The 23,505-nt window shown below is 44.4% G+C and overlaps 1 protein-coding gene across 1 annotated transcript; it reads right to left on the reverse strand.

Moving 5' to 3' along the window:
- Positions 1 to 6,390: 6,390 nt before the first annotated feature.
- On the reverse strand, positions 6,391 to 16,675 carry LOC144833344 (keratin, type II cytoskeletal 6A-like). The gene is made up of 9 exons (XM_078689158.1): positions 15,933 to 16,675; positions 14,832 to 15,049; positions 14,228 to 14,288; positions 13,279 to 13,374; positions 10,969 to 11,133; positions 9,178 to 9,303; positions 8,355 to 8,575; positions 7,509 to 7,543; positions 6,391 to 7,407 (listed from the first exon to the last, which is right to left on the reverse strand). Exons 1-9 carry the CDS (start codon positions 16,572 to 16,574, stop codon positions 7,058 to 7,060), a joined length of 1,914 nt encoding a protein of 637 aa, XP_078545284.1. The 5' UTR covers positions 16,575 to 16,675; the 3' UTR covers positions 6,391 to 7,057.
- Positions 16,676 to 23,505: the final 6,830 nt, after the last annotated feature.

The raw sequence follows: 23,505 nt of genomic DNA on the forward strand, positions 1-23,505 counted from the left end.
TGAGTATACCCTTCCACGCTAAGGGTGGACAAAATAATTTACAACAAGGGGTGGTGATGGACAGAGTCTCTGAATTAAGCAGAGTACTCTCACCCAGTCAAGAGATCAGGGCTAGATCCAACACCGTTTTTTAGCTCATTGCACCATCCCAGTTTCAGAACCTGGCTGTATGCAAATTAGTCTGTCCCTGGCCCAGTGCATCATGGGAACAGGGCAGACCAGACTACAAAAGCCAATTCTTACACTGGGAAGGAAACAAGCTTCCGGGGACCGGTTTCTGCCATTTCAGGCGTCTTCGGCCCGGCTTGCTTGAATCCTGATGGTGCAATGAGCAAGGGACTCACATCTGAGTATACCCTTCCACGCTTAGGGTGGACAAAATAATTTACAACAAGGGGTGGTGATGGACAGAGTCTCTGAATTAAGCAGAGTACTCTCACCCAGTCAAGAGATCAGGGCTAGATCCAACACCGTTTTTTAGCTCATTGCACCATCCCAGTTTCAGAACCTGGCTGTATGCAAATTAGTCTGTCCCTGGCCCAGTGCATCATGGGAACAGGGCAGACCAGACTACAAAAGCCAATTCTTACACTGGGAAGGAAACAAGCTTCCGGGGACCGGTTTCTGCCATTTCAGGCGTCTTCGGCCCGGCTTGCTTGAATCCTGATGGTGCAATGAGCAAGGGACTCACATCTGAGTATACCCTTCCACGCTTAGGGTGGACAAAATAATTTACAACAAGGGGTGGTGATGGACAGAGTCTCTGAATTAAGCAGAGTACTCTCACCCAGTCAAGAGATCAGGGCTAGATCCAACACCGTTTTTTAGCACATTGCACCATCCCAGTTTCAGAACCTGGCTGTATGCAAATTAGTCTGTCCCTGGCCCAGTGCATCATGGGAACAGGGCAGACCAGACTACAAAAGCCAATTCTTACACTGGGAAGGAAACAAGCTTCCGGGGACCGGTTTCTGCCATTTCAGGCGTCTTCGGCCCGGCTTGCTTGAATCCTGATGGTGCAATGAGCAAGGGACTCACATCTGAGTATACCCTTCCACGCTTAGGGTGGACAAAATAATTTACAACAAGGGGTGGTGATGGACAGAGTCTCTGAATTAAGCAGAGTACTCTCACCCAGTCAAGAGATCAGGGCTAGATCCAACACCGTTTTTTAGCTCATTGCACCATCCCAGTTTCAGAACCTGGCTGTATGCAAATTAGTCTGTCCCTAGCCCAGTGCATCATGGGAACAGGGCAGACCAGACTACAAAAGCCAATTCTTACACTGGGAAGGAAACAAGCTTCCGGGGACCGGTTTCTGCCATTTCAGGCGTCTTCGGCCCGGCTTGCTTGAATCCTGATGGTGCAATGAGCAAGGGACTCACATCTGAGTATACCCTTCCACGCTAAGGGTGGACAAAATGCTTAGCAGTGAGCTAAATAACGGTGATGGATCAAGCCCTGATCTTTGGACTGGGTAAGAGTGGTCTGCTTAATTCAGACACTCTGTTCATCACCACCCCCTTTTCTGAATCATGAATCTGTAATAGTAGCAGTTCCATGTATCGCACATTGAACTTTGGTATGCCTGAAGGGTCTGTTCTCAGCTCAATATTTTTCAATGTATATGTAGCACCTTGCCTCCACTCATTTCTTATAGATTCCTATTCTGCACCTACACTGTTTGGGAGACGACGAGCTGTGTGTAGTATCATACTCTTGTTCTTGTTATGCCTTTTACACCCCCTGGTCAGCCAGTGTGTTTGTGTGTGTGCTGCATGGAATGTTGGAGTGATGATGCAATTGGAATGTTGGGCGCCTGAGAGGTTGGGAGTGACAGTTGTGAATGGGCTGAGCAGCAAGCAGGCTGCTCCTGGTGGGACTGCTTTACAGAACTTTACTACCTGCAGTACTGAAACTATTCTGCACGTAACTATCTTCATTAAAGCATCCTGAATTTCATCCTGCCTGCAAGGACCTCATTACTACATTTATTTGGCGACGAGCTGGTGAAGAACCTACGTGATACAAGTGGAGCTCCGGAACCTGGCGTACAATTGTGGACCTGAGGATGGAGCAAACCACAGAGACTGCAGATTCTTTCAACACAAAACACACAATGAGGTATCCGCAGTAAGAGAAAATGTCTAAGGAAATAAAAGTGTACTCTACACAGAACAACAAAGACATCAACAAGGAAGAAAGAAACCCTTCACTAAAAAGCAAAGAAGACAACAAGAAACGAGTTTTGATGAAGCACTACGCCCCTCAGCCCCACCAGTGTCCTCACCATGGGATAGCCCTAGCCCAAGCATGCTGTACTTAACTACATTACGTATTTTGGACTTTGGTGAAACATCTACTGCTTGTGCCTTCTTGCACAGCAATTTTACTACAGTATCGTTTTCATGGAGTAACTGCCAGCTCCAGTTTGTTGAGCAGATTATAGCCGGTGAATTTCTGGAGTTTTTAGGACTTGATTCATAACTTTAACATCTCTTTAAATGTTAATATCAGTGGATTTTCTAGATTTTCTCTCAGGTGAATGTTACAGGGTCATATGCTTAATTTAAGTGTGTTTGTTTCATTGAGGGCACAAGTGTCAGTTTAAAGAGAATGTATCCACAGGATGCTGAATGTGTAGCCTGTCATTTACCTAACATATGGTGGCTGGCACTAGGTCACCAGAGTATAGGACCTTACTCTTGGATATGTTGATAGCTATGTTAATATATCCCTTTTTCTCTCCACTCTATGTGTGTTTGCACCTGGCACAATCAGTATGTACGGACGAGGTAGTATGGGATAGGAGTAACAGGGATGCCTGTTGAAGATTACACAGAAGAGCTTTCAAGGTTTAAAATGACCAACCTTTACCTGCTCCATGACCCAACAATACATCAACAGGAATGGTACTCTGCGTGTACTTCTTCACAGGACCTGAAAGATGACTTAGTTGAAATTGGGAGTGTTTTAGCATTTATATTCTATTCCTGGACACTGGCTCCTTCCATGCACAACCTGCTAGTTGATTTAAGAGTAAATAAAATAGAAACGGAGGAGGAAATGCCCTTATTGGACAAGTCTTGCCAAATAGATAGTATAGAACTTTGTGACCAAATCCTACTTCGCCGTAGAAAAAAGCTTCAATTGTAAAGGGTTTGTGAAATGCATGTTGACTTTTCAACATAGCTGCCCTGCATACCCTACTCTGACAGGCACAGGCCTAGAGAATTGTGCACATTACTGGAGTAGGCTTAGCAGGGCAGATTTAAAGAAATATAACCCACTTTTATAGTGATTCATACTAATTGGCACTTTACTTTGGTGTATTTTCTTCATAGGAACATTAGAACAAGTGATGTTGGCAGTGTGCAACAAAATTTAGTCACCTTTGTTAATCAACTAACCAACACTTTCCAAAACAAAGTCCCAATTGAATAAGGACAAAATGTTTTGGCTCAATGATGTTGGGTATGTATTGTAACTGTAGCTTTATACATGATGAATGTAGGCTTATTAAATGGACTCACGTGTGATTAAACTTTACTTTTTAAAACATTCTCATAAATGGGCAGCACACATAGTATATAACACCAGTAATCCTTTCAGAGGGTGCTTAATAGTTTATCTGGGGAGAGGAATTGGCCTAACGGCTAGGGCGCTCGACCTCGGACCTGGGGATCTGGGTTCGATTCTCGGTAACGACGCTAAAACCTCCTGTGATTCTGGACAAATCACTTAATCTCCCCGTGCCTAAAATGAAAGCGTGTCCTCATGTAACGTAACTGGAAAATATGTAAAGCGCTCTGATACCTGATTCGGTTCGGGTCTAGTTCGCGCTATATAAAACTCTGCAAAAAAAAAATAATCTATAGACCACTGCCAAAAAGTCTGCCTTGTAGATGTCTGTCTGGGCACATTATCCACCAAGATTTCTTAAGAAACCCATTGAGCTCATTCATGAGGCAACTAATAGAGATGAGATTCTATGGCAAAGCCCAACAGCAGATTCATAGCTATTTACTCTTGTGCTGTGGTGAATGGCGTCCTGCCATTTTCCCGAATGTCAACATTCTCTGAGGTCATTGTAAAGTCCAGTTCCTCTGTAACCCTGCACCATTGACTAATAATATGAAGAGTTATTATACTCTAGCTCCAATAATAGGATGTTCATCTTCTACTCAGAAGAAAACGTAAGATGAGAGAAGCAGATGACACCGGAGCCGATAAGGTACAAGTGCACAAATGTAAGGAAAGAGTGATATAAAGTTATGTGCATTAGATTAAGGAGAAGGTGGGTCTTTTCAATTTTGAGAAGATGATATATTTTTATTAAGTTAATAAATGTATAAACATTTTAGGAGTTTGGAACCTAGGAAAAAATGGAACATTGTGAATTATTTAAAAATAAACTGACATTGAAAGGATCCATCTAGATGCACTAATGGCAATCAAAACTCTTAAATTCATTACAAAACAGGGTCTGAATGGCATTTCAAATTTATTTGAACGATTCTTTGAAATTCTTCCAAAAAACGGTTGGGTCCTCCAATGGATGTATTTATTGGGTGAAGAGAGAAGCAGTATCTTTGCCTACGCAATGCAATGTAAGTCATTTCAAGATCATAAAAGAATCTTCAGCTTTGCTTCTTGTATTTCCATACTGATGTTGAGATATTTTGAAAGATGTTGGCCAACAAGTATGATAAAATATGGTTATAGAATATGCCAGGTTCAGGTAGGGTTGTGGAGATCAGTAGAAGTAGAGAAGCCACAAGCAGGTATAAATCTTATAGATTTATCAAGCAGGCACCATAGTCCTGCAATAATAGTTAAACAGGATACAGGAAAAGCATTTGACCATGTGGGCGTTCATATTTGGTGAAGTTCTGAGGCCACTGGACTTGGGACCCAGACCTATGAGAGCTGTACCGGATATTTATTGTGCCACATGGCAAAGCTACACTTTAATGGTTATTTATGTGGGCTAATGTCACTTGGAAAGGGAATGAGAAAGGGGGGTCCTCTCTTGTCCTTGCTCTTTTCCATGCTGGTAGAGACGTGCAAGATGCAGAGAAGACTGGCATAAGGTGGACATCATACTCACATGGCGAGCATAATATTTTCATTCTTTCTCTTGTCGGCTATTTACCTCAGTATATACTATTCACAGTCTCAGAAGGAGTTATCGGGCTGCCCTTCTCTATTCATCAGTATGATTGGTGGCCATCACAGGGGTGGTGGCCTGCTGGGGACAGCGGTCCACCATGTCAATAATCACATTCTAATAAACTTTTTGTGTAAATGCAACCCGTTTTCCCAAATGGATACTGGCTGCATTTAATTTGAGAATTAGCAGTAATCCCATGGATCACTGCTTACTACTCAACAAATGTTCCTCCTTCCCCTTTGTGAATGTGTTTCCACCTCAACTCTGGAGAAAGTAGCTTTTAAATGCTTTGCGACTGGATTACGGTCACAAAACATTGATACATACCATACCGAATCACTGTTTAGAAGGAGTGCTCTAAATATGCCGCTTCCAGATGGCAATTTGTTATGCCTTTCTAAACTCATTTTGTGATTTTACAATATTTTACGAAATCACAAAATGGGTTTAGTAAATTTAAGAAAGACATTATGCAGTAGCAAACCGTGTGATTATGAGTATTGCAGGCTTTGACACCACAAAATGGCTTAAAACATCAGGCCCCTTCTACCTATCTGGGCTGGATTTCTGGGTCAGTAACGTATGTGCTTTATTCTGCAGCAGCAGGCAATAATAATGTAGAGTACAATACACACTACAGTTTACTGTTTATTTTTTCTGTAAAAGCATGTAGTAATAACAAACACACATTCTAGATTTCACATGTTGATTATTCTCTCACAACATTCGCTCGTGGAATGCACATGTATGGGCAGTCTATACCTCATGGAGCTATTATACAACCGCACAATCTAAATTCATAGTCCACACACATGCTATACTTCGAAGATTCATTACTCTGCAATAGTATGCAATAACAGCGTAATGCACAGACAAGTGCTACATTTTAAAAGTTCATTATTTCGATTCTGTTAATGGTACTTCTCTGTTTTCCATGTACATGCGGGGAAAGATATTTGCCATGGTGGGAATGGCCGATTTTAAGATATTAATACTGTTAGATTTTCAAGGGCAAGGACTGGATCTCATGGTTCATTCATCAAGAATTGATTTTATTTCTTTGCTTTAAAATATTTTTTACGAATTCCATGAAATTATTTTGTTTACTTTAATGACAGCATGGCCTCAGAATATGATTTCTGGGAACACTTTTAACTAGTTTCTGATATGTTCAAAGTACAACACAACTCGTTAAAAAACAACTTGATAACACATAATTTTGTCGCATGTATAGTTTAATAGATGTATGCCAGGTAGAGAAAACGTCCCAAGAAGAAATCCAAACACAGACAGGGGTTTAGAGTCGGTAACAGGTATAACAATACAAGAGTTGGGGGTGTTATACAGTCCAAGCAATGGCAGACAGTGCATACAGAGTGGGCGCAGGTGGTGGTGTACAGTACAAATATGGCTTTGGCATACACTACACAACAGGTTAAACAACCTGCTCAATAGAACTGACATTGACACACCCTGGGTGACAAGATATGACGCTGAGGGCGTGAAGATTACCATCCTAGCATCGAGTGACATCTGCAGCGACATGAGAAGGAGATACTGCAAAGGAGACCAAGGCCTGGCAGCATAAACCATATTTTTGTAAACTTTAGTTTTGCTCCAGGAGTCGAGCTCGTGTTTTCGTCTCCAGGGCAGGATCTGTTAGGTGGACTTTAAAGTTCTGAATTGTACCGTTCAATCTGGTAGGCACGGCACCAGGTTCTAAACATTGTATCACCTTGCAGCTGAAGCCGGTTTAAAATGGGAATTTAGAGGCGTGTGTTCTGAGTTTCGGGAGGGAGGGAGAGAGAGGGTTGTATGTGGTGAGGCCATAAGACAGGCAGCACCTTTCAATCAGTTGGAGAGCAGCCATTCCGCACTTTACATTTAATGTCTACTTTGCCTTGAAGTACTGCGTGTGGTTGTTTGGACAATTGCCCCCCCAGAGCTGCTTCTGCCTCCTCCACCTGCTCCACCAATACTTGCCCCACCTCCAGAGCCATATCCACTGCCACCGCCGAACGCAGCACTGCTGCCTCCCATACCATATCCTCCACCGCCTCCCGCACCATACCCACTGCCACCGCTGAACCCACCACTGCTGCCTCCCATACCATATCCTCCACCGCCTCCCACACCAAACCCGCTGCCACCACCAAATCCACCGCCTCCTGCGGCAAATCCTCCACCTCCTCCTCCTCCACCAGAGCTGTAACTTCCACCGCTGCTGACCACAGCTGCAAGAAAAAGCACATCAGAATTACATTTGAGCATTTCTGCAAACCTCCAACAGAATGTACAAAATGCAGCACTGCTCCAGAACAGTTGAGATACTTACAGATGCTCACTGCATTCTGAATTTCTCCAGTCATCCTGAAGGAGAAAGAAAATAACATTGGTGAGAAGAGGAGGTTGATCACACAGACCTTCGAGGTACATGTTTTTTGCTTGTGTGTTTTTGTTATATAATGTCCAGAGCCCACAGCTTAGAGCACAGTAAGGTGATTATTTATCGGATGAAATGTCATTCAATTGTTGCTTTTGTTACAGGGACTGTCATACGCTTTGAGATATGGCGCAGTAGGCTAAACCAACATCACAGTGTGCACCTACATCTGACAAAGGCCAATAGATATTTCTTTGAGCTTCAATGTGAACGGTGCAGAATTAAGGCCTCAAGCATGAGAGTTAAATCAGAGGTACATTTTAAAGAAAAGGACTTTTTCTGTTTATTCAGAGTCCTTTCTGCGAATTCCTTAAACACTGTTTTTTCATACTTTGTTCTAATTTATTAACTGATATTTAATTGACCCAGATATTGTGCCCCCTCCGCCATGTCAGCCACTCACTGGTATTTCTTTTGTAGTCCTCAGAAGTTTGCTTGAATTATACCAGTGGGAGGGATCTTCTGACACCTTATTCAGGGAGGATTAGTGACTTATGCACATGTATGTTCATGCATTCTTCTTGGCGGTTCCTTGCTGTTAATGGTGTGCACGCTTGAAAAACTCTGGGCGCTGACTATTGATCACATGTGAAAGGAACTAGCATAAAGCCGATCTGGTGCACATGTGTGGCTTTCGTATGTCACCTGACTTTAAACATGATTTCCGTAAGCAGAGCACTAGAAACATCTCAAAATACAATTAAATTGATCACTTCCACACTGTTACAGTTCACTCACCTGTGTTCTTCGCCCTCCAGCAGGGTCCTATAGGTTGCAATTTCAATGTCCAGGGATAGTTTAACATTCATCAGCTCCTGGTAATCCTTCAGCTGGCGCGCCATCTCCTCCTTGGCCTTCTGGAGCGCTTTTTCCAGCTCTGCCAACTTTGCCCTGGCATCCTTCAGGGCAAGCTCACCGCGGTCTTCAGCCTCAGCGATACTTTTCTGTAGACTGGCACACTGTAAGAAAGAAGAACATATTAGTTAGCTTACATTGGCCTTTAATGTTATTAAGTTGCTACCTCCTTCACCACTTATATCTGGTTAGTGTCATTCCTGGACACCTAAGATTCAGTATAGGGTGCAGTTGTTGTCTTCTCTTGAAAATCCTTCCTCTGTGAGGCATTCAATGTATGATCAGCCAGGGCTGGGCACATCTGATATCCCCGTCTTCCCTCCACTGGATGAACTTCACTGAATAATAGCTCTAAAACTCTTACCCACAGATAAGTAGCATTACTGCTTTACAAGTGTTAATGAAACAGTCGGTTTGACCCGATACAACGATTGTGTTATCATAAAGATATTGACTTCAGATCTCAGAAGTGTTGCGGCCACTTGACAAACTCAATGAGACTATCAAAATGTATTTTTTAACTTATATTCAAGTATTCCCTCTTGCACATTTAAGGCCGGGAAACACGATTCTCTTCTATCGTACAAGAAAAACCATCCTGTACTTGAGCATGCAGCACAATCTGTGCAGGGTGACATCTTCTCCATCAAAGGTTCTCAGGACCACTGAAAAAAGGTACATGTGATAATAGCTACGCAAGACGTACCTGTTTCTTCACACTGTCAATCTCTGACTTCAGCCTCTGTATTGCCCGGTTTAGCTCAGAAATCTCTTGTTTGCTGCTCTTCAGATGGTCCCCGTGCTGACCAGCGGTTGCCTGAAGCTGTTGAAACTGAAGGACACAAAAATGGAAAAAGAGTACTGATGTAAAAGCAGTTATTTTGTTTTTAAAAAAATCAAATTTTTCATTTTAATGTTCTCTGATATGGTTTCTTCAGCTCACAACCTATTTTGAAGCCTTCTTGGGCTTATGGAATAAGATGCAGCTCCAGAATACCCATGATCCTCTTCAAGCTCCGGCAGTTTGGGCCTCAGAGACCTACATCTCGGTCATCACTGTGACATTTGCTTCTCTCTTTGAGGCTGGAAGCCTCCTATTTGCTGTCTGACTGGCCCTGGAAACTCAAATGCAAAGGGAGAGTCTGCTGAGTGTGCCCGCTGGACTGAGTTGGAAGTTGGAGACTTCTAAGTATCAAGAAGCATTTCATGAATGATGTAGGTGCATTTGTCAACACAAGGTAATACATCATTGAAAGACTCATGGCACTGTTGAAGTGCAAGACATGGCATTGATCTGGGATTAAGAAGTAAAAATGGCACTTAGGAATGGGAACAAGTGGAATGGACAAATAATTGGTGTCTAAATGAAAGTCACAAGACAGAGAGTGGCATCGGTACCACGGGCTTGGAATAGAACTCACGTTACATGACAGAAGACAAGACTTTTAAGTGGCAGCACTGGAGGTAAAAAGATGATGAGCGTTTGAAAAGCTTGTTTCGCCTTTGAAAGGTGAAAGATGATATAACAGTTTTAAAACGTAAGGGAATTGAGAATTGGGAGATTTAGGGTGGCTAAGTATTGGAACAACAATCTTTGGAAGACATGGTCATATGCGTTTGTCACAATTAAGGGCAAAGCCCTGGAAAAGACAGTATAGTCAACCTTTGAGACTACTCAGATATAAGATAACATAGAATGAATACACAGAAATATATTGCCTTTAAAGAAATGCACTGAAAGGGATTTCAATGCTCAGTATTTAATAATACATATTGATTTGCATAAGCAGAGTTTTGGGAGTTTTGTCCTTCAGGACCGCCAGACACATAACAACAGCATAAAGAAATGGAAGGCGGAGAGGAGTTGGCCTAACGGCTAGGGCGCTCGACCTCGGAACTGGAGGAACTGGGTTCGAGTATCGGTAACGACGCCAAACTTCTTGTGATTCTGGGCAAATCACGTAATCTCCCCGTACCTAACAAAAATGAATATGTGTCTTAATGTAACGTAACTGGTGCTATGTAAAGCGCTCTGATACCCGATTTGGTTCGGGTCGAGTTCGCGCTATATAAAAACTCTAATATAAAAAAAGAAGGCCATTTCATATTGTTATCGTAAATGTACGAAATGCTGGGCAATCGGGAGAACAAGGAGAACAATGTTGTTCACACTAGAGGTAGGACACTGAATCCTGCGAAAAAGCATGTTAAGTTCATGGATATAGTTTCTATTTATGGACTTTTCTAAAGAAACCCTCGGACAGTTGAGTGTTTTACAACTGTTTACCCTGATATACCGTATTCCAGTATTTAAGACATATAAAACTTGGAAGATAGTCCACCTCCTTAAGTCATGTCACGCCATGTCATGTCATGTTGTCTATATTGCAAATTGTGGAATCTAAAACGTGTTCTTATGTGCCAGGCAGAAGGTGCTATCTTTCCCTAGATTCATTGATGCCCCCTACCCCCTGGTACCAGGTCACGTGACACATACCTTGTTTGCGTAGGCAGCCTCTGCTTCAGCTTGGCTCCTCCTGGCGATTTCTTCATACTGAGCTTTGGCACCAGAGATGAGACTATCCAGATCCAGGGCTCGGTTATTGTCCATAGACAAGATGACCGACGTGTCCGACATCTGTCCTTGGAGCTCTGCAAGTTCCTGCAAGTCAAGTGGCACAGCACTGAGCAGATGTTATGCTACACCGTGATTCACCCCCTGCTGCTGTCCTTTCAACTGCTCATCTAGCACTCTCTGTTTTTCTTCGATTGAAGGCACAGACACTGCACCTTTTATGTAACTATGGGCCATATGTATCAAGCAAATTTGCATTCGCAAAGTCCGAAATTCGGCCTTTGCGAATGCTAATTTGCTAAATGGTATGTATAAAGCAAAATCTGGTGCAAAACAAGGAACTGCAAAATTTTCGATTCCTTATTTTGCAATTGCATTTAAGGAATCGCAAATGTATGAAGCTAAGAAAATTAGCAAAATGTCCTTAAGGAATCGCAAATTTGCGAATTCCTTGAAAATGCAAATTTTTGCATTTTTCACAGTGCCATGTGACGCACATACATGCCCTTAAGGCATGTATGTGCGCCACATGTGCACCCATGCATATTTCAGGGGTGCAACAGGGTGTCCTTTGGACACCCCTGCACCCTTGAAATTATTCTCAATTTGCGATTAGCAAATTGCTAATCGCAATTTGAGAATAACCTCCCATTCATTCCTATGGGCCTCCTGGCCCATAGAAATGAATTAGAAAGTATTCCTTAATTGCGATTCGCAATTTGCTATTCGCAATTAAGGAATACTAAGAATTTGAAAAAAAATGTGAATTTGTACATACATACCAATTTGCGATTCTGAAATAGCGATTTCTTAAAAATCGCTATTTCAGAATCGCAAATGGGTACCTTGATACATATGGCCCTATATCCTTTCTAGACTTGAAGAGGTTCGTTGCACACAACCTTCTTATTGTACAGGAATAAATGCCTCTTCCTTTTCGGGATTTAGCAGTGGTCAGGCACAATGATGCACACACACATGGACTTGATGCGCTACAGACTTTTAAGACTACAAAGAGGCAAAGGGGAGAGATGACCACAGTATGTTTGCACATAAGTACACAAGGATTCAACAGAGGGCCATGCAACTGTGCCGAACAGTATATGAACATGTCTCTTTTCTGGACCGCTGGTAGCTGGATGTCCATTTGCCCTCTTTGATTACAAACAATTGGTTCTATAGGAGATGGATGTCCTGCTACTATCTTTGATGGATGAATCTACGTTGTGTAGGTGCTCAATGTTCACTTGACCTCTTTCATTAGGGATTATCAGTGCTGCAAGAGCTAGAAGTTTCTCTGTGCTTATTGACAATGTGTGATTCAGTCCTTAACAGGAGAATGTACCTTGTCTTGGTGATAAGGGAGTCTCAGTGCTGTAGGAGCTGGACAGGCCTTGGTTCTCTTTTATGTTGGTTACTCAGTTTTTTTTAGAAATCTATTGTTCTGCTCTATCTTAAATTACAGGCTCAGTCTTACAGAAGGATTCTTGTCGGCCTTCCTGAATAGGGGGTGGTCAGTTCTGTAGGAGTTAGATGCTCCTCTGCCCTCTTGGATTAGAGGTTCTCATTTCTAGAGTGCCTGATGTTACTTTACTCAAATTGATTAGGTAGCTCTAATCTTTGTAGAAGATAACTTTTCCTCTGCCCACTTTCACTGGGGGCCTTAGCACCAATCGGGTGGCATTTCCCTGTTCCCTAGGTTTATTGGGTCTTAGTTGTGTAGGAGGGGGAATTTACTCTTCCCTCTCTGATTGAGGGTGCTCAGTAGGACCAGTGGTGTAACGATAATTGAGGGGGCCCCCCTGCCAGGTACCTGGAGGGCCGCCCTCCGGACTCTATTAGGAGCTCTCCGGTCAAAGTGCAGTGCTGAGGAGGCCCCCTTGAGCTTGAGGGCCCCCCCCCGCACTGCGGGGGATGCATGGGCCTGTGTTACGCCAGGAAATGGAGGTTTCTTTACCCTCCTGGATTAGGGAGGCTCAAAGTTTAAGGCAGTTGGATAGTTCACTGCTCCCATTGATTGGCCCTGCATTCATATAGGACTTGAGCGTTTCTCTGCCTCTTTGACTATGGAATGTTCAGTTCCAGAGCAGCAGTTTGGTATCTGAAGAAATTATGCTAGAAAATGTAAAAATGTTTTTAGTTTATCCCCGACAGAAGCCATTTTATGACTATTACCTCTGAAGAAGAGGGTGCTGATAGTGACCTTCAGAGTGAAAGGGACTGTGTACTCACCATTTCGTATAGATGCCTGAGGAATTGGATCTCATCAGTCAGAGAATCCACTTTAGCCTCCAACTCCACTTTCTTCATGTAGGCAGCGTCAACATCCTGAGAAACAAATCACAATACGTTACAGTGCATCAGATGGTGGACCCCTTAGATTGCAACTTTGTGGCCTTTACAGGCTATTTAAACTTCTTCAGCAACATCGAGAGGCTTTCCCTTTATGCACTTACAGGAAATCAGCTCAAACCTCTCTGCTCACTTCTGAGGTGAATTCTCTATGCTGCTCACGCTCAGGTACTGTCTCATGAAATGATACTGAGCCTGTGGTCCCCATATTTCTCTATCGCCAGTGACTCATTATTTATCCTCTCCCTTCCTCATTGTGTGAATTTGCACTTCTGCGTTTGATTCTGAAGCCCCAGCTGTTGTTGACCCTCCATGGTTTGAGCGCTGCTTTTCCCTTCTACGGTACCTGTTCTCCTCTCTACTGTCCTTCATCCTGGACACTGCCCAGATCCTGCCCTCAAAGGAGGATAGGGGACACAGTGCTCGCTCGCGGATACTGAACAAGAAGAACAAACATCCTGATCAGTAGTGCAGACCCTGTGTCTCTGGGACCCCTGACATCACAACACAACCTCATGACATGTGCATAGCAACCCCCGTGCCTCTGGGACCCCTGCACATGACATCACAACACAACCTCAGGACATGTGCATAGCATCCCCTGTGCCTCTGGGACCCCTGCACATGACATCACAACACATCCTAAGGACATGTACATAGCATCCCCTGTGCCTCTGGGACCCCTGCACATGACATCACAAGACAACCTCATGAAATGTACAAAGCAGCCCCTGTGCCTCTGGGACCCCTCCCTGCACATGACATCACAACACAATCTCAGTACATGTACTTAGCAGCCCCTGTTTCTATTGTTTCTGAGACCACTGACCTTCTTCAGCACCACAAACTCGTTCTCTGCCGCTGTGCGCTTGTTGATCTCATCTTCGTATCTGTTGGAGTAAGATGCGGATTAAGGATGGATACGTCATGGCAGATTCGCAGCAGGGTTTTAACAGTTGTAGGTCTCAGCCAAAACGCAAAACTCCTTGAGTTTGACTTTACTGCAGCAGTTCATTTACTAGACCCCGTTCATGTGCACAATCCCAAACCTAACACCTTTTTATTTACTGTATGTATCTGAATACAAAGCAACTACACCCTGTCTGCATTAGATGCAACATCTTGCTTGTTTGTAGAATTTTAAATGAGCCTTTAAAGTTCAGAACACATCTGCACACCTGATTCTTAACTAGAACGGGTCGCACTGTACAAGCCATTCCCTGCTTGCTGTCTTTCCAGGGCACAGCGGCCAGAAGCTCTTGTGTGTGCTTTTCTGCTGCAAGCCTGAACTTGGCGCTTGTAGGCGATTTCAGCTAGAGGCACATACAGAATTCCCAGGAGAGATCCCTATACCGCTCTCTCCCTAGGTCTCCACCCTCGGCCTATCGCGCAGGCGCGCAGCCCCCCTCCTCCTCCAGACACCCCTCACATACTTCTTCTTGTAGTCCTCCACATGGTCCTGCATGCCCCGCAGCTCGTTATCCAGGCGGGATCTGTCACTGACCAGCTTATCCAGCTGCCTTCTTAGGCTATTAATGTACGCCTCGAAGAGGGGCTCAATGGTGTTCCTTTTGGTCCCAGTTTGGCCATGTTCCTGCAGAAAATTCCACTTGGTCTCGAGCACCTGGTTCTGCTGCTCCAGGAATCGGACCTAAAAGTCATAAGAGAAACGAAAGCTAAGTCTCTGTAGTAGATGCTTCAATTATTGGAAAAACATTAACTCTTGGAGAACCGATATTTCAATGCTCAACTCATGCACCACACGGCATTCAAAGAGTCGTTGAATGAGGTGTGGTGCATGAGTTGAGCATTGAAATATCGGTTCTCCAAGAGTTATTGTTTTTCTAATAGTTTATTAGTACCCTGCCTCTTGGAAAAGAGGGGTCACTCTCGTTTTTTGTCTACGTAGATGCTTCACTTGCCTGCATTTCATCCCTTTCGCTACCTTTTATTATTCATATCGGGAACACTTTCGGATGGTGGAGTTTTTCCCATACAAAGCACAAACATTTGTTTTTTAATTTCTGACTTTTTCATCTAGCGGCATATGTCAGTCATACATGACATCATCGAAACAGCAGCCTACACAGGTAGGGCAGGACCTATGAGCTTGTGAGTGGCAACAGGTCATGAAACATTGTGGCTGAACAGCCTATTAAAACCCTCATTGCATACAGACAAGCACATTTAGTTATTACGACCTTACATCTCAGCATCGAGGCACAAGATCTTGTTCACTAAGCAACAGCCATAACCATCTTCTTAAAATGAAGTATTTATAATAATCTAGGGAGAGCTTTCAATATCAACAGTCTTTATACAGTTTCAACGTTTTGTATCACTGATAGTAATGTTAGTCCTGGTGACTGCAAATGCATTAGTATTTTTAATGCTATATGTAAAAATAAAGAAAACAATCAATCTTTACCGCCCCAACCATCTAAAAAGAGCCTATTTTATTATTTTACATGATTGTGAATCAATAAGTAAAAGATGTCTCTATAAAAATGAAGGAAAATATGTTCTTAGCTTACCTTGTCAATGAATGAAGCAAACTTGTTATTGAGCGACTTGATTTGCTCCCTTTCCTCGGTTCGCACTTTGGAGATGGTAGGGTCAATGTCCACATTGATTGGTGTCAGGAGGCTCTGGTTAATGGTCACTTGTTGGATTCCACCAGGAGGGCAAACTGGGAAAGCAGGAGCAGCACCTCCAAAGCCTCCTCCACTGCCGAAACCACCTCCACCTCCAGCACCAAACCCTCCTCCGCTGCCGAAACCACCTCCACCTCCAGCACCATAACCTCCTCCACTGCCGAAACCACCTCCACCTCCAGCACCAAAACCACCACCGCCACCTCCACTGCCATAGCTCCCAGCTGCTCCAGCAAAACCACCCCCACCCCGAACACTGCCTGTGCTGATGGAGGTTCTTTTAGTGCTCCCTAGGTTATAGAGGCTTCGGCTGCCAAAACCACTTGCACCACCACCTCCACCGCCACCACCAAAACTAGTACCCCCATAACCACCACCACTGCCTCCTCTTTGGGATACAGAAGAAGAGCTAAAGCTCACTCTTCCTCCTCCGCCTCCTCCTCCTCCTCCTCCAACGGAGGCAGCACTGAAACCCTTGCCTCTTCCTCCAGACTGAGAGACTGAATATTGGGAGTAACTCATGATGACTTCCTGAAAGAGTAGCAGAAGCAAGGAATGATCAGAAAAGTCACAGTGCACGAGAGAGCCGAAAGGAAAGGAGACAGTGCCCCTTTGATTTTAAGAGATGCTGTCGCCTTTTATATGTTTTGGCAGGTAGGCTGGGCCACAGGCAGCTAAACAAGCCAATTTACTCATCAACAGGGGCTTGGCACATTTGGCATGCCTGGCAGCAACCAATCCTTCACAACCTGTTTAATGGAGTGCTAAATGAACTACGCCTATCGCAGAGTTCGAGATTTAATAAAAGGGATTTGCTTGCAGGCTTCGGCATTGTGAAATACTCTGATCTACTATTCCTGCAGGGAGCGGGGTTCAGTTAAGGTATGCAAGAAAATGTAGAACTCTGGGCGACTGTTTTACTTATCGTTTTTATCAGCTGTGTCTCACAAAACATGCATGTCCTACACCCGTAGGGGCAGTCTTATCGTCTTTTTTCCCAACAACATAAGTAGTTAAATCTCTCTGCTTCAGAAAAACACAGTCCACATCGGTTTCGCCAGCGGTTACTAACTAGCTGCCAAAGATGCCCTTGATTGATGTTTCGGAGAAATCTCCAGGAACTAGCATCCATTTTGAACTCAAAAGAAAGATTGGCAAAGGACCGCGACTTTCTCATAGTCTGGTGTAGGAACTGTTTTTGATCAGGCTAAGTACTTAAGCTGGGGATTGTATTGGTAATGGACTGTATTGCTCATAATTTGATGACGATGGGTTGTGGCTGTACCCGATCAGGTTGTTTGATCCCTGGTATCACCATTACTACGGTGTACCTGTGGAACCAACTACCTTGGGACCTGGATGACTTGTAGCAGAGGAATCGGACTCCTGGAGAGTTCTTAACATCCCTGCATGTCCAGAAAGTGCGCCTTGGAATCTTAACCCTCTGTTCTTTTCGGTATTTGTACAATGCTGTGCGTGGTTCACAACTGGTTATTTGGTACTTTGGATGCGATTATACTATGCATGCAAGGAACATAGGTTAAGACTTTGAAGCCAGACTCTCTTAATCCAGGATATGCAACTTGCATTTGAAGCATCTGCGTTGAGTTTGACGTACGAGGAACAGGCGAATTATGGTACTGTCTGGAAGTATGCCTGAGTGGAACAGGTTCATTCATGTCATGGACTCATTTGTTTGAACCAGATGCTAATATGAAGACCGTCTCTTATTGTTTCTTACCACCACTGGGTGCACAAACATTGCTATGTAAATAAGGGAGGTGCCCGCTGTTGCACACACCCTTGTACATCAAGCCTCGTTAGTTTTTATGTTCTAGCTGTTAGACTCCCTTGTTACAGGAATCAATTTACACATTCTCTGAATTTCCAGTGCAAGCAGAAGTACAGTGTCCAATGTCATTATGATTATGACGTATGCCTGAAATATAAGGTTCCTAAGCTATCTTTCTGATATTTTGTGTATGCCAAAAAATGCTGGTTAGCAGCTTCACCCAAACTCTACTCCAGAAGCAGGGATAACCACCAACTTGCTTTATATTTGGGAAGATTGCTGTAGTATTTCGGCCTGCTGATTGGTCCTTATAGGTAAAAGGCCACACGAAAAACAGGGACACAGAATGACACACACACGCCTGGCCTGCGGATGACAAGACATCCTCATCCGGCAAACACGCAGGAAAGCAAGACTGCTGACCAACTACAATTGCTTCAGTGGCGGCATTAATTCCAGAAGGAAAAGAGCGGGTTGCCGCACACTCACTCACACCCATGCTTTTACCTGAGGGCACACTTACAACTACCATTCACAAACACATAAACACGTACACATGCACATGCACATGCACACCCATTCACAGCAAACACTTACAAATACACAAACATTCATGCAACCATACATGCAAGCACCGAACATGTAAACAAATACCACCTACTGTACCGCAGCAGTGATCTCGGTGGAGGGGGGTGAGTAAGCCTGGGTGGTTCCTAACTATTGGGATTGCTGTCTCCTCTCTATGGCTGACCTTATCATAGGTCAGCCAATGAGGGAAGGCAGCATTCCCTTACTGGTCCCAAAGTGGGATGGAGTCAGTGAGACTGCAACCCCCACCCTTTTCTGTGACAAACGTCACTGATGGACAACCGTCCCTGGGCACATCAGGGCCTACTAATACTAAAGCCCCCAGGTCTGAGGCTATCAGTGACGCTCCTCCTCATGAGGGGGATGACCTCCAAGTGCTTTGCTGGGCTGAGGAGGTTGTGCCCACAGGGCTGTGACATCTTCAGGTCACCAAACTCCAGCTTAGGTAGCTAGGCCACTAAACAGTTAGTGCAATTACAATGCCTGGCTGCATGATCTGAACGTGGAGTGTCTGTCAGGTTGACCTTTGCTCAGCCTGACCAGCATTCTTCACATTTGTAAAAAGGTGGTGGGATGGGGCCCTTACACCCTTAGGGACAGGCCACCGCTGGTTTGCTTTCATTTCATCGTAGCTATCGGGCTTGTGGATAACAACTTAGAATGTGACAGTACATGAATGGTCTCTTCATGTTTTTTGAAATAATCTTGTTTGTAATCTTTAGCCTAGTTAATACCGGACATGCATAATTTGCTAATAAATCTTCAAATATCTGGATGCATATTTATTTTAATGATCAGGGTTGAATGCACAAACAGCCAGGGTCCTATCAGTATGCAGTCTTAGGGGCTCATTAGGATGGCGGACGGACTTGCGTCCATCCGCCATCCTAGAGGAGGAGGGACCGTCCGCAGGGGCTGCGGAGGTCCCTCCAGTGCAATTAGGATGTGACCGCCAGGGTGGCGGTCACATCCTCTATCTTTAACATTGCGGCGGGTGCAGCTTCAAGCTGCACCCGCCGCAATGTTAAAAATGCATGCACCGCATTTGCGTGCACAAAGCGGCAGGCACCGCGCGGTGCCTGCTGCTTTGTTCACGCATATGCAGGGGGGTACCATAGGTACCCCCCATGTGCACCCCCCACCCCCCCTTCACCCAGGGGGCCCGCAACAGGCCCCCGAAGTGAAGGTCCGTATGCTTTTCCACGGCGGAAAAGCCGCAGCGGAAAAGCATACATTTTACACCATCCTAATATGGCTGGTGGTGTCTGATAGACACCGCCAGCCATGTTAGAGTTTTTCCGCCGCGGTTGTAAGTCAACCGCGGCGGAAAAGCGGCGGACTGAAACCAGGACCCACCAGCCATCCTAATTTGGCGGTGGGTCTTTGGTGGGTCGGCAGAGGATTTTCCGCATCCACCGGGCCGGCGGTGGCTTCCGCCGGCCCGGAGGATGCGGAAAATCCTCCATCCTAATGAGCCCCTTAGTGTGGAGTGTTTCTACTGCTATCCTAATACTACAAATGCACAAATTCTTCAGTAAGCAAAGGAGGTGTGCTCAGCAAGGCACCTGCAGACAACCACTTCAATGGTTCAAAGGCGACATTTGCAAGAGAAGGCCTTCCAGGGACAGCTGATAGCTGTGCATGCTTTGTGTAACATAATGCACTAACACAGCCTTCCTGCTGCATCAGAAAGCTACTGTGAAAGGTGCATTGTGGGAGCCTGCTGTTGTGTTGAGGTCTACCATGGATTTTAATTCACAAAGATGGTAGGAGTAGCAGAAATTACAGCAAACCCTTGGACTTTCTCTTATTTCTTAGGGTTGAACCATTGTTCTAGTCAAATAACTATTGAGGCTAGCAGTAATAAGAGCACTGCCTTAGGGACTGTTGTCTAGTCTTGTTAATGATACAAGTTGAGTGGTTACCACTGGTTTAGATCAGCTGTTCTTAACCTGTGGTCTACAGACCAATGGGGCATCAGCTACACATATTCAGGGAGTCTGCAGACACAGATGACCGCTAATCTTTTCTGTCACTAGACTAAAGCAATTTGATCTAAATAATTTATGTTTCCTCAATAATAGTTTATTTAATAGCAGTACTTACTTGAAGTTAACAGTATTGCCTGCTAAATTTATCTATACAGAACTGAAGTTCAGGTGTGATACCGGGCGGAGCAGCCTTGGGGATCACAACCACTGGACTAGACCGAGGGCTGTTAGAGGGCTCAATAACCCCTACCTCCAGCATCCTTGAGACTTCCTCTTTGATGCTGGCCCCACACTATCAGACAATCTGTATGTTTTGTACTTAAAAGGAAGGCTATCCCCAGGGTAAATGTCATGAGTGCACCAAAAGTTGACTTCTGGGGTGAGTGAGAATCAAGATGCAAACTGTCCCAGCAACTGGTGACAGTCTCTCTGCTGCTGTAGCGTCACAGTTGGGGAGAGGCTCACACCCTCTGCTGACCCATCATGCTCTTTAGAAGACACAAGTTTGTGGAGAGGTTCAATCTCCCCTTCCACCCCATCATCTGTGACCAAGAGCATAGTCAACTCAGACCTCTCGTTTTGGGTGTTGAAACGATTCACTTGCAGGACCCTCAAAGGGTTCCTAGGAGTCTGAAAGTCCACTAGGAAGGTGACGTCGCTCTTGAACTCCTTCAGCTTAAATGGGCCAGACAAGTGGTCATGCTGAGCATGGGGCTCTACAGGCACCATCAACAACATATTTTGACCAGGTAGAAAATCAACAAGAGCGGTATTCTGGTCTGGCCATATCAGTGTTCCATTTCCTCCTGGCTAGCTTCCAGATTCTCCTGGGTGAAGCAGGCTGTCTGTTTGTGGAATGCCAGCATGTAATGGAATACATCCTGAGGTGGCTTCCTAGGAACTTGCTCCCAGACTTCCTTTACCAAACTGAGAAGGCCAATCACAGGGTTCTCATACTGAAGATCAAAGGGCTGAAGCCAATCCCCTTCAGTGGCCTACCTGGAGGCAAATAAAAGGCATGGCGAGAAGACATCTCACTTAGTCCTGATGGGTTCAGAGTGTCACTTATCATCCCTTTGAGGGTATCTGTGAACCTTTTAACCAACCCATTGGTTTGGGGATGGTTAAGGGCGGAGAACGTGTAGGTTACTCCACATGCCATCCACATGGCCTTCATGTACAAGGGCATGGAGTTGATACCGCATTCAGATACCACCTCCTTGCGGACCCCCGCAGGTAAAGATCCCCATTAGGGCCCTAGCCACAGCCGGTGCAGTCACCCTCCTCAGACGGATAGCTTACAGATAGCGGGTGGCATGTTCAGCATAGACCAGGATGAACCAGTTGCTGTTAGCTTTCTTAGTATCCAGAGGCCCCACAATGTCAATGCCAACCCGCTGGCATAGGGTGCTCAAGACAGGAAAAGGTTATAGGAGAGCTTACATCTCCCCCATGTCTTGACACTTGTCTGGCAGGTAGGACAGGACCTGCAGAATGCATCTGAAGCCTTCCTCATTTCAGACCAATAGAAGAGAGTGACAAGCCTGTCAAAGGTCTTGTCTTGTCTCAAATGACCTGCCAGGGGCACATCATAAGCAAGAGCCAGTAGGAAGTCTCTGAAGCGCTGGTGTGTCACCAGCACACAGGCTGCCACAGGCTCAGCAACCTTAGGCTTGTTATAGAGGACATAATTCTTCCAATAGATAAGGTGAGTTCCAGCGGTATCACCAGCTGCCTGGTCCTACTTCCGAAGATCCAGTTGCGTTGACTCCCGTGGGAATAACGTCTCCTCAATGCACTCAATGAGCTTCTTTGTGATTTTTTTCAAATAAAAGTCAACAATGTTTTTTTACGATTCTGTTTTTCTTTTTATTCGAGTTATTTATGTTTCATGTTATTTTCTTCATAACATCATACTTTTCATTTAGTATCTGCCCAATGCATTTCGGGCAACTACCCTTCTTCAGGGAACTTGATTCTGAAAGCGACCAAGTGTTGCACATTTTAGTATATTGTTTGTGTATACACAATGTTAACATTCAGACTTCAACTCATGCATGATACTTATAAGTAAATGTGGATGATATAAGGAGGGCGAGATTTTGGGCAGGAGTGACCGTGACATGCAAGTGTATGAAACAGAGCGTGAATAACATCGGAGATCGTACACGATTACACTAGTGCATGAAGGTTCCGGTGGATTTGAAAAAAAACGTGAAGGAACGTGGTGTGTGAGTTTTCGAAAACTCGTGAAATTTGCACATGCGCGGTGTACAAAGAAATCTAACCTGCGTTTTGAATGTATGGACTTCGTACATGAAAGTCTTTTTCACAAAATTCAGTTACCTGTGAAAAACATTTCAATTGGTGAATGATTCACTTGCACAAGTGTGTGGCAACCGAGTAAAACGCGTTCCAAGCTCTGAGCAAATGTGCTTACCAGAGTGAATTGTCAGGAAGTTCTCTGTTCGGTCGTTCGGGCTGGTAATGGTATTAGAACAGCGTCATGAAGGTAGCGTCTTTGTTTATACGCTTCCTGTAGTTTGATAGGATGGATGTAGTCATGTGACTCGGGCCAAGGAAGTGGTCATGAAGGGTCAAATACGTGGTTGAAGCCGCTAGTGTGTTGACTTCATTATCAAAAAAACGTTATTGTAACGTTAACTCGATTGGACAGAAACACGGTCGAAAAAAGTGATAAAAATGAGAGTCCTATATCACGTGTAAGGTTTGAAAGAACCGGGCTAAAGAAGTGTTTCTCTGAAGGTGCAGTGCGAATGTATATGAAACTATGCATTGGTAAAACATAAGAACATGTGTGGCTGGGAATCCAATAAATACATAAGTGTACAGACATTGACAAAAATGGAAAAGACATTAAAGGTCTCTGATTTACAAATGGCAACTGAATTCTAAACGTTCGTTCAGTCCTTTCGGCTGTATTGAAGACAGGCGATGTATCCAAAATAATTCACGCCTTAGTAAGTGTTGGGAATTATCTCTGCCTGGTAATACTGGTTCCATTTCCAAGATACAAAAACGTAGTTGACTGGAGATGTGATTCAGTTCATTGAAATGAGTA

This window comes from Lissotriton helveticus, chromosome 1_1 (assembly GCF_964261635.1).
Source record: "Lissotriton helveticus chromosome 1_1, aLisHel1.1, whole genome shotgun sequence".
In the NCBI taxonomy this organism is placed as follows: domain Eukaryota; kingdom Metazoa; phylum Chordata; class Amphibia; order Caudata; family Salamandridae; genus Lissotriton; species Lissotriton helveticus.

What these genes read in the sequence shown, in the direction of transcription:
- LOC144833344 (XM_078689158.1), bottom strand. Translation starts at nt 16,574, where the DNA reads ATGAGTTACTCCCAATATTCAGTCTCTCAGTCTGGAGGAAGAGGCAAG. An exon ending in TTGCTTCATTCATTGACAAG is followed by an intron (nt 15,050 to 15,932) that starts GTAAGCTAAGAA and finishes TATGACTTTTAG; the next exon opens with GTCCGATTCCTGGAGCAGCA. An exon ending in TTGACAGTGTGAAGAAACAG is followed by an intron (nt 8,576 to 9,177) that starts GTACGTCTTGCG and finishes TCTTTCTTACAG; the next exon opens with TGTGCCAGTCTACAGAAAAG.